General features: G+C 39.3%; 2 protein-coding genes and 1 long non-coding RNA gene across 3 annotated transcripts in view; 2 read left to right on the forward strand and 1 right to left on the reverse strand.

Annotated features, from left to right (window-relative positions):
- Window positions 1-1420, forward strand: part of LOC111459990 (NADH dehydrogenase [ubiquinone] 1 alpha subcomplex subunit 8-B-like) — a 6123-nt gene extending 4703 nt beyond the window's left edge. The window contains exon 3 of the mRNA XM_023103069.1: window positions 1096-1420. Within this exon, the coding sequence (XP_022958837.1) occupies window positions 1096-1228 (133 nt within the window). The 3' untranslated portion in view covers window positions 1229-1420. The remainder of the gene's footprint in view (window positions 1-1095) is intronic.
- LOC111459992 overlaps window positions 1-6632 on the reverse strand; it is a 15759-nt gene extending 9127 nt beyond the window's left edge. Inside the window, exons 1-2 of the long non-coding RNA XR_002713362.1 lie at window positions 6611-6632; window positions 4144-4145 (exon numbers count right to left, since the gene is read on the reverse strand). This is a non-coding gene — a long non-coding RNA (uncharacterized LOC111459992). The remainder of the gene's footprint in view (window positions 1-4143; window positions 4146-6610) is intronic.
- LOC111459989 (sugar transporter ERD6-like 16) lies at window positions 2996-11183 on the forward strand. The gene is made up of 19 exons (XM_023103068.1): window positions 2996-3282; window positions 4237-4299; window positions 4374-4463; window positions 5586-5645; window positions 5748-5813; window positions 6358-6423; window positions 6500-6575; window positions 7539-7603; window positions 7725-7817; window positions 7903-7983; window positions 8062-8146; window positions 8230-8276; window positions 8349-8411; window positions 8512-8571; window positions 9275-9328; window positions 9508-9567; window positions 10523-10637; window positions 10743-10917; window positions 10951-11183. Exons 1-18 carry the CDS (start codon window positions 3091-3093, stop codon window positions 10883-10885), a joined length of 1479 nt encoding a protein of 492 aa, XP_022958836.1. The 5' UTR covers window positions 2996-3090; the 3' UTR covers window positions 10886-10917; window positions 10951-11183.
- Window positions 11184-11584: the final 401 nt, after the last annotated feature.

An 11584-nucleotide genomic window follows, 5' to 3' on the forward strand; every position in this document is an offset into this window, starting at 1 on the left:
AAAAAAAAAAAAAAAAAAAAAAAAAAAAAAAAAAAAAAAAAAAAAAACTTCAACTGAACCATCGTTCGTGGTTCATTAAATGGTTACATATTTGAATACTAATAGTTTATAGTAATGATAGGATCTTCGACCAGTTGTATGGCGAGGTTTGATGAGGTTTTGGAATGGGATCTTCAAAATTTGTCGGGCTTGTTTTTTTGTATGTCCTTGTAATTCTTTCATTTTTTCTCTATGAAAGTTCGGTTTCTTGTTAAAAAAAAAATCTGGGTCCTAGACGAATTGTACTGCAGCATGGATTATGCATTATATTGATTTTGATATCTATGAAGTAGTACATCCACTATATTTTTAATTGGATAATAAGAAATATGACATTTCATTAGATAAATGATGTACACAACGAGGGTGGAGAGCCAACCCCAGAGTCAATGGGGCAGTCCAATTAGCTAAAATTTCATAAAATAGTAGATGAATGTTGGAAGGTATAATTGTAAACTAAGATTATTGGCATGATCAGCTGTAAATCCCTAAACTGATCTATAATGTACAGAAATTTCAATATAAAATACCCAGATCTATCTATTTTTTTTTCTTTTTGAGTTCCCAGATATATTGAATTGCAAATTATTGTTTCAATAATGCTACTTCAGATTTGTTTCAATGATAGTTTATTAAGAAGAAAAAAAAAAAAAAGGAACAGTATCCATTTTTCTTTAGTTGGTCGATATTCTGTAATCTTTGACTCTGACTGATCTTTACTTTCTCGTCTTTTGCAATTTTGTCCTTTTCTTTAACACTTTTTTTGTCACTTTTTAGCTGGATATTTTGTGAGTGAGACATCTTTTGTTTGTATTCTCTCACTTGCCGCACCAATCTTATCAGTTTCAAATTTGACAGCCATACTTGTTGAAATAACTCACCTAGATACAGAAATATAATCTTGGTTTGATTATGTTGGATTGGAGTTCTTTTAAGTAGTTTTCGGGTCTCCTTTTTTTGAATGCGCGTATATTCTTTTATATTGTTCAACGAAAACTCGGTTTCATAATAAAATTATAAAACAATGAACGTAGAGGCTGCTTCTCCTCCTTGCAGGCTTAAAGATCTTCATCAAAGGTGCACGAAAGATATGGATGCTTACGTCGGTTGCATGTACTACAATACGAATGAGTTCGATTTATGTCGCAAAGAGCAGGAAGCATTTGAGAAAGCATGTCCCTTGGAATGATTTCCTTCATATATGCAAACTGATTCCAATAAATTATTCTTGTTTGCAAATGAGCAAGTACTGTTGTTATTGCCTACCTTCTCTGAGTTAACCTTGTTTTCTTCATAACAATGCACTCTTTTGTGTATTCTTCGGATTGCGAACCCGATACATTCTTGCAAACAGAAGATGAACCAATCTTTTTGGCAGCCCCTTTTGGATTGTTGTCATGAACTCATCTCTATACCTCGGTATCTCGTGATTTTCTTCATCACGATTCTTAATGTGAAACGAAAAATCGATGTAGACATACGTGTTCGGTTTGTTTTCTTATAACTCAGTAAATATCCGTTGATGTAGATAGCTTGTATTTGATTTGACCATGGGTTGAATGCTGATTTGAGGGCTTCTATTTCTCAAAATTTTGTTATTATCAGCTCGACTTGATTCGGTTAGATTGAGTCTCTTTCTTTGAGATATCTCCTGTTGTTATGCTGTTTTTTCTGTACGTATTTATATATTCTTTCATATTTCTTCGGTCTAAGTGTGTTTATGCTGTTTTTTCTGTACGTATTTATATATTCTTTCGTATTTCTTCGGTCTAAATGTGTTTATGCTGTTTCTTCTGTACGTATTTGTATATTCTTTCATATTTCTTCGTATAATTTTTGAATGAGGAAAAAAAAGTTACTTGATTCTCTTACGTTCAGATGATCCAAGCTGGCTTTGTTACCACAATAATGACCTAATTCAGAAACTCTACGCAGCTTGCATCAAACAGGCATTGGATGGGGAATATAGATAGCAAGTAACATTGTCAACTTACTTTCTACTTTTGTAAGAACGCTACATTTGATTTTTATGCTTTTCTATGTAGAGAAGAACATATTACATAATATCAACACAAATGTTCAAACCCCGTATAGAAATTGATTGGATTGGACTTTCCATAAGGTTATAATTGGAATTGCAAGTGTATGGACTTGATGAATTAAGACACGTAAGGTTTTGTAACGTTTCAAGTTCACCGCTAGCAGATATTGTCCGTTTTGGCCTATTACGTATTGTCATTAGCCTCATAATTTTATATCTACTAAAGAGAGGTTTCTACACTTTTATAATGAATGCTTCATCTCCCACTTCAATCAATGTGGGATCTCACAATCCACCCTTTTTTGAGGGCTTAGTGTCTTCGCTGGTACACCATCCAGTGTTGGCTGGCTCTGATACTATTTGAAATAGCCCAAGTCTACCGCTAAAACATTGGTACAACATCCAGTGCTGGCTCTAATACTATTTGAAATAGCCCAAGTTCATCGCTAAAACACTGGTACACCATCCAATGCTGGCTCTAATACTATTTGAAATAGCTCAAGTCCACCGCTAAGATATTGTCCGTTTTGACTCGTTACGCATAATTGAAATTACACGGCCAAAATAGTATTGAGGTCTTTAAATAATTTGTGAAAAATTTTGGTCCGTCCAAATGAATTAATGTACATAGATATTTAGAATTTTTAAATAAAAAAATTCCTTTTCCAAACATTTATTATTAATAGACTCATAACTCATAGGAAGATAAGTAGAAAAAGACACTCAATCATTGCATGTTTTCTCTGCAGTTGCAGTGAATGTCTGTCCTATTTCAAGACCAAAGCGGCAGCTGTAATAATCTCCACGTCAGTGACAGCTTTGCCCATTTGCAAATCCAGATCTGTCCTCATTGGAAATGGCTCATTTTACACATTTGGACAAATATCTTATAAATATCTATTGCCACTTCCACCAGTTTCTATTTAAGCTTCAATTTGCTACCTACCTCTCTTCATTAGTCTCTGCTAACTGTCCTGTGTTCTTGTTCTTAGCTCTGTCGAGAGGCTGCCATGGCCATTGGGAAGCACAAGGATGTCGAAAATGGTGAAATCAATGGCCTAAAGGTCTTGGAAAAGCCTCTTCTTATCAGTTCTTCTGAATGTGAAGGTGCTCAAAGAGCCATGAAAAGAGAGCCCTCCTTATGGATGGTCTTGCTTTGCACATTGGTTGCTGTTTATGGTTCCTTTGAATTCGGATCGTGTGTAAGTTCTATTTGTGTGAATGTCGTCGTTGTAACGTTAGAGCATGTTCGAGAGTGATATAGTTAGTATCACGACTTTTGTTCATTTTCAAAAGCATTACTGATTATATGAAAAGTCATGCGTATCGTCTAAGCCTACCGCTAGCTAATATTGTCCTCTTTGAGCTTTCCCTTTTGGACTTCCCCTCAAAAATTTTATTTTTAAAACGTGTCTGCTAGGGAGCTAAGGAGAGTTTTCCACACCCTTAAGAAGAATGCTTAGTTTCCCTCTTCAATCGATATGAGATCTCACAATCCACCCTCTTTCAGAGCTCAGCGTCCTCGCTGACACTCGTTCCTCTCTCCAAATGATGTGGGATTTCACAATCCATCCCCTTTTCGGGCCGAGCGTCCTCGCTGACACCCGTTCCTCTCTCTAAATGATGTGGGATTTCATAATTCATCCTAGGGCCGAGTGTCCTCACTGATACTCGTTCCTCTCTCCAAACGATGTGAAATTTCACAATCCAATTCCTTTCAGGGCTGAGCGTCCTCGTTGACACTCGTTTCTCTCTCCAAACACTGCAGAATCTCACAATCTATCCCCTTTCAGGGCCAAGCGTCCTTGTTGACACCCGTTCCTCTCTTCAAACGATGTAGGATTTCATAATCCATCCTGAGGCCAAGCGTCCTCGCTGACACTCGTTTCTCTCTCCAAACTATGTGAGATTTCACAATCCAACTCTTTTCAGGGCCGAGCATCCTCGCTGACACCCGTTCCTCTCTCCAAACGATGTGGGATCTCACAATCCATCCCTTTGAAACCGAGCGTCTGTTACCCTCTCCAATTGGCGTGGGATCTCACAAAATCACTCTCAAACACGTCTTTCGTTAAATTTGAATCAGATTAGGAAATATGAAAAAAGGGAAACAAAAATGGAAAAGGTTTGTTCAAGTTGTGTTGTACTTTTTGCAGGTGGGCTATTCAGCACCAACTCAATCTGTGATCAGGGAAGAACTTCATCTCTCTCTTGCTCAGGTTTATTTCTCTCTTTTCACATAAAGTGTCTCAGATTAGCAAGCGACTTCTAACTTTTTGAGTTTTAATGACAGTACTCCATGTTTGGATCAATATTAACAATTGGAGCAATGGTTGGTGCCGTAACGAGCGGTCCGATTGCAGACTTCATCGGTCGAAAAGGGGTAAATTAGTCGGATTTTGAGTTTTTTTTCCATCGTTAACTGTGAGATCCTACATCGGTTGGAGAGGGGAACGAAGCATTTCTTATAAGAGTGTGGAAACCTCTCCCTAGCATAGACATGTTTTAAAACCGTGAGGTTGACGACAATATGTAACGGACCGAAATAGACAATATCTACTAACGGTAGGCTTGGGCTGTTATAAATGGTATCATAGTCAGACACGGGGCGGTGTGCCAGCGAGGATATTGGGCCCCCAAGATCCCACATCAATTGGAGAGAGAAACAAAACACTCCTTATAAGGGGCTGGAAACCTCTCCCTAGCATACGTGTTTTAAAACTGTGAGGTTGACGACGATACGTAACGGGTCAAAGCGGACAATATCTGCTAACGGTGGGCTTGGACTGTTATAAATGATATCAGAACTAAACACCGGACGGTGTGTCAGCGAGGATGTTGAGCCCCCAAGGAGGGTGGATTATTAGATTCCACATCAGTTGGAGAGAGAAACGAAACATTCCTTATAAGTGTGTGAAAACCTCTCCCTAGCACATTCGTTTTAAAATCGTGAGGCTGACAACGATACGTAACAGACCAAAACGAACAATATCTACTATCGGTGAGTTTGAGCTGTTACAAATAGTATCAGAGCCAGACACCAGAGGTGTGTCAGCAAGGATGCTGGACCCCCAAGAAGGGTGGATTGTGAGATCCCACGTCAGTTGGAGAGAGGAACAAAACATTCCTTACAAAGGTGTGAAAACCTCTCCCTAGCAGATGCGTATTAAAACTGTGAGTCTGACGACAATATGTAATGAGCAAAAGCGTATAATATCCGCTAGTAGTGGACTTGGGCTGTTACAAATGATATCAGAGCCAGACACCGAGCAGTATACCAGAGAGGACGCTAGACCTCCAAGGAGGGTGGATTGTGAGATCCCACGTCAGTTGGGGAGGGGAACGAAACATTCCTTACAAAGATGTGGAAACCTCTCCTTAGCAGACGCGTTTTAAAATCATGAGGCCTACAACGATACGTAACAACCCAAAACGGACAAATATCTGTTAGCAATGGACTTGGGTTATTACATTAACTATATAATAATCCGCTTGATATGTGCAGGCTATGAGAGTTTCAGCTATATTCTGCATTACGGGTTGGCTAGCGGTTTACTTATCGACGGTACGAGCTTTATGCAGCGTTTTCCGAACACGTGATCTTTGACTAAGAATAAGCAATATTACCTTACTGACCTTGCTTGTTTTGCCTGTGATTCTCTCAAAGGGAGCTTTATCTCTATACTTTGGAAGAGTGCTCACTGGTTATGGGATTGGAGTTTTCTCTTATGTGGTAAAAGTTTGCATAGCTTTCTTCTTTCCTCTTGTATGAGTATGTCCCATGTTGGTTGGGGAGGAGAACAAATCATCATTTATAAGGGTGTGGAAACCTTCCCCTAGCAGATGCGTTTTAAAGCCTTGAGGGAAAGCCCGAAATAGGACAATATCTGCTAGCGGTGAATCTGGGTCGTTACAAATGGTATCAGAGCCAGTCACCAGACGATGTGCCAGCCTTCTCGCTGTTCTCCGTAGGAGGTAGACACGAGGCGGTGTGCTAGTAAGGATGCTGGACCCCAAAGGAGGGTGGATTTGGGGGTGGTCCCACGTCGATTGGATAAAGGAACGAGTACCAGCGAGGACGCTGGGTCCCGAATGGGGTGGATTGTGATGTCCCACATTGGTTGGGGAGGAGACCAAATCATCATTTATAAGGGTGTGGAAACCTTCCCCTAACAGACGCGTTTTAAAGCCTTGAGAGAAAGCCCGAAAGATGACAATATCTGCTAGCGGTAGATTTGGGTCGTTACATTTCATGTTTTAACTCCAAACAACAACAGGTTCCTGTATTCATAGCGGAAATAGCCCCAAAGAATCTACGTGGAGGCCTCACAACACTCAATCAGGTAAAGAGTATGAAAAAAATAGACTCTTTTTTAAATGACAAAGGGATTCTCATTTGCTTCTTTATTTATGGTGCAGCTTATGATTGTTACAGGCTCATCTGTTGCCTTCTTGTTAGGAACAGTGATATCATGGAGAACTCTCGCTTTAACTGGTACGGTAATAGACATTGTCCCCTCTCCAACTTACGTGGAATCTCACAATCCACTCCTCTTAGGAGCCTAGCATCCTCATTGGCACACCGCTCGGTAACTGGCTCTGATACCATTTGTAACAGTCCAAGCCTACCGATAGCAAATATTGTCTGCTTTAGCCTGTTACATATAGCTATCAGCCTCACGATTTTAAAACGCTTCTGCTAGGGAGAGGTTTTCACACTCTTATAAGAAATGTTTCGTTCACTTATCCAACTGATGTAGGATCTCACAATCCACCCCTCTTAGAAGCACAACGTTCTCGCTAACATACCGCTCGGTGACTGGCTCTAATACCATTTGTAATAGCTTAAGCCCACTGCTAGCAGATATTGACCGCTTTGACCCGTTATGTATCATCGTCAGCCTCACGATTTTAAAACGCGTCTGCTAGGGAGAGGTTTCCACACCCTTATAAGAAATGTTTCGTTTCTCTCTCCAACCGACGTGGGATCTCACAATCCATTAGTCTTAGGAGCCCAGTGTCCTCGCTGGCATACCGTTTGGTGACTAGCTCTAATACTATTTGTAACAGCCCAAGCCCACCGTAAGCAGATATTGTCCGCTTTGGTCTGTTACGTATAGGGAGAGGTTTCCACACCCTTATAAGAAATGCTTCATTCTCCTCTCCAACCGATGTGGGATCTCACAATCCACCCCTCGGAGGAGTCCAGCGTTCTTGCTGGCACACCGCTCCGTGACTGGCTCTAATACCATTTGTAACAGCTCAAACCCACTGTTAGCAGATATTGTCTGCTTTAACCCGTTACATATCACCGTCAGTTTCACGATTTTAAAACGCGTCTACTAGGGAGAGATTTCCACATCCTAATAAGAAATACTTCGTTCCCTTCCTCAATCAATGTGGGATCTCACACTTTAACTATTAAACCTATTACTGAATGATTGACATTGATATGCAGGAATCATTCCATGTGTTTTTTTGATCGTTGGTCTATGGTTCGTTCCAGAGTCGCCTCGATGGCTCGTAATACACCATTCCTTAAATCCGACCCTTTTCACTTTGTGTTTTCCAAATCAAAAAACAAACGAACATAAAACTAAGCGCGTGTTTGGATTGACTTTCTAACGACTCAACTTCTTTACAGGCAAAGGTCGGTAACGAGAAAGGCTTCCAAGCTGCATTGCAGCGACTTCGTGGAAAAGACGTCGATATCTCCGACGAGGCAGCTGAAATCAAAGTAATTCTCCTAATCTTCGTCGTCGGGATCCCCGACGACATCATCGTTTTCTAAAAAAATAACGAACTCTTCGTTTTACGAACAGGATTACAATGAAACACTTCAAAGAATTCCAAAAGCCAGACTCCTAGAACTGTTCCAAAGCAAATATATTCGTCCTGTTATTGTAATGTTCTTCATTTTCTTTGTGAAACTTCATCTTGAATTCGCTTTTCCATGCATAACTTTAATGATTATTGTTTAGATCGGTGTGGGGCTAATGATATTCCAACAATTTGGAGGCATCAATGGAATTGGTTTCTATGCAAGTGAAACCTTTGCATTAGCTGGTATGATATGAACAAACATTGCCTTGTTCTTCATTTATATTGCTTCTATATTTGCTTAACAATTCTTGTGATATGAACTGCAGGCCCCTCAGCAAGCAAAAGTGGTACCATTTCTTATGCTTGCCTTCAGGTACTTTGATAGCTGACACTTAGCTTACCATTTTCAGCTGTGATATTAAGTAAACGAGGTTGGTATTAACAGGTTCCGATAACGGTGATCGGAGCGATTCTTATGGATAAGTCGGGGCGTAAGCCGCTTATAATGGTATGAATCTCTTGCATCTTGTTTCTTGATATATGAACATTTGAAGGAAGGAAAGAGCTAAGTTTGATGACCTTTTGATGTGGCTTATATGTCGTTGAAGGTGTCTGCTAGTGGGACGTTTCTAGGGTGCTTTCTAGCTGGAACTTCGTTTTTTCTCAAGGTATGTATACTCGATCCATCGTCATTAGGAAACTTGTCGTTTCATTTCGTTTCGTTTTGTTTTGTTTGTGTAATGGCTCAAGTTCATTCTAAGTAGATGTCCTTTTTGGGTTTTCTGTTTCGGGCTTCCCCTCAAGGTTTTTAAAATGTGTTTACTAGGGAGAGGTTTCCACACCCTTATAAGGAATGCCTTGTTCCTATCTTCAACTGATGTGAGATCTCATAATAGATGCGTTTTAAAAACCTTGAGGGGAAGCCCAAAAGGGAAAGCCTGAAGAAGACAATATTTGCTAGCAATGGGCTTGAGCTGTTACAAATAGTATTAGAGTCAGACACCGAGCAGTGTGTCAGCCCCAAGGAGGGTGGAGTGTGAGATCCCACATTAGTTGGAGAGGGGAACAAAGCATTTCTTATATGGGTGTGGAAACTTCTCCTTAGGAGACGCGTTTTAAAAACTTTGGGGGAAGGGACAATATCTGCTAGCGATAGGCTTGAGCTGTTACAAATAGTATCAGAGACAGACACCAAATAGTGTGCCAGCGAGGACGCTGGGCTTTCAAGGAGGGTGGATTGTGAGATCCCACATCGGTTGTAGAAGGGAATGAAGCATTTCTTATATGGGTGTGGAAACCTCTCCCTAGCGGTGGGCTTGGACTGTTATAGTTTCTGTCTTGATGTTGTTTGTAAATTCGTTTATGATGTAGGGGCATGGCTTGTTGCTCGCTTGGGTCCCGATCCTTGCCATTTCCGGAGTCCTGGTAACTAAAATTTTATAAACACGAGTTTCTTTACTTTGTTATGTACTCCCTAAAGCTGATGTCGAAAACCGAGCTAAATTTTGAAAACTAAGAACTAAAAACGGAATCGTTATCAAACGAGATTGTTTTTGTTTTTCTTCACATTGGCTAACTTACACTTGTTTCACTTTCAAATTCAGACATACATAGCATCCTTCTCCATAGGAATGGGAGCTGTTCCATGGGTCATCATGTCTGAGGTAACTTATTCAATATCCATCCACGTGTCAATACATACAAATGCACAAAATTACACCCCCTTAGTTTCATACAATTGCAAATTCACCTCTTCTTACCGACACGACACCGAACTATCGGGGACGTATTTGCAATTATATCAAATTATAGGAGCGTATTTGCAAAAAAGAAGGGAGGGTAACATGGCATCGATGTTCTTTCATCTTACCGTTAAACAAATTTTTCGAGTAAAAGTAAGATTTTTTTTCGAATTACGAGAGGATCGTATATGGTTGGTAGGTTTATGGTCTCGTAAATGTCAGGGTGTCACCGTAAATCGACACCGTAAATAAACCACGTGTACCAAATATAGGTTTAGCTTCTTACCCTGATGCTCCCAAACCTCATCGATGAAACAAACACTTTTGTAAGAGTTTGCATTAACTGTTCGAGTATCTATAGAAGGGTTTAGGATTCGGGTTCATTATACTCGTAGTTCGAAAAATTTCTCAAACCCAAACAATTTTAGTTTGCATTAACCGCTCGAATATCCAAAGAAGGGTTTAGGGTTCGGGTTCATTATACTCGTAGAAGTTTCTCGAACCTAAAGACAATTTGAGTTTGCATTAACCGGTCGAATATCTATAAAAGGGTTTAGGGTTCGGGTTCATTATACTCGTAGAAGTTTCTCGAACCTAAAGACAATTTGAGTTTGCATTAACCGGTCGAATATCTATAAAAGGGTTAAGGGTTCGGGTTCATTATACTCGTAGAAGTTTCTCGAACCTAAAGACACAAGTATCTATATAGGGTTTAGGGTTCGGGTTCGGGTTCATTATACCCGTAGAAGTTTCTCGAACCTAAAGACAATTTGAATTTACATTAATCGTTCGAATATCTATAAAAGGGTTAGGGTTCGGGTTCATTATACTCGTAGTTCGAACCGTTTCTCGAACCTAAAGACAATTTTGATGACAGATCTTCCCAATTCATGTGAAAGGAGCTGCTGGGAGCTTGGTGGTTTTGGTGAATTGGTTAGGTGCTTGGGCTGTTTCCTATACCTTCAACTTCCTCATGAGTTGGAGTCCTTCAGGTAATTCCTTTCAAGTTGTTTAAATAAATAAATAAATAATTAATTAATTAATGGATTTTATTGGTGTTTTAATATTTATTTATTTATTTTATTTTATTTTTGTAGGGACATTTTTTGTTTATTCAGGGTTCTCTTTGTTGACTATTGTGTTTGTGGCCAAATTAGTGCCAGAAACCAAAGGGAAAACATTAGAAGAAATCCAAGCCTGCATCAACCCACCAAGAACCGGACTTGAAATTTTGAATTGAAACCCATTTATTTTGGGTTATATTTTATTTCTTTTTTCATCTCGAGAATGAAATAATAATAATATTAAATATTTGAGATATGCTGGTGAACGCCTTTTATATTTCATAAACGTCTCAAAACTACTCGAAATGGAAACCCGTTAGAATTTTGGACAAAAATTAGGACCTGAAATGATGCGACAGTGACTTCTTAACGTTCATTCTAGATCGTAACTGTCACGCTGTTCTGAATCTCAATTTTTTTTTCAATGTTCTGACAGCTTTTTTACTCCAAGAATAGTTTTGAAACGTTTATAAAGGTAAAGAGATTCCGTAACGATGATTTTAATAAAGGACATCTAACGGTCGCTCGACCACCATAATGGGTGTCCTCCCCTCTAGTTTCTGTCGCTCTTTTACGTCCGCCACACTGCTCGAATATAGCACAAGTGATCTATATGAGGTGGTGATCCCCGTTCTTGCCTTGTATGTAGTACTCATACTCAAAATTATAACCAAAGATTCCTCGACATGATACCCTTAGGTAGATTTTCATCCTTCGTTCTAAACTCTTTTCGGTGAAAGTTATAACTTCAATTTTGACTCGATTAAATTAATAAAAATACTCATAAATTTTATACTCCGTATCAAAAATACCTTATATGGTATTTCAAAAGTTTCAATAATACCCTTGTATTAAAAAAAAAAAAAAAAAAAAAA

Source organism: Cucurbita moschata, unplaced genomic scaffold, assembly GCF_002738365.1.
Source record: "Cucurbita moschata cultivar Rifu unplaced genomic scaffold, Cmos_1.0 Cmo_Scf00023, whole genome shotgun sequence".
In the NCBI taxonomy this organism is placed as follows: domain Eukaryota; kingdom Viridiplantae; phylum Streptophyta; class Magnoliopsida; order Cucurbitales; family Cucurbitaceae; genus Cucurbita; species Cucurbita moschata.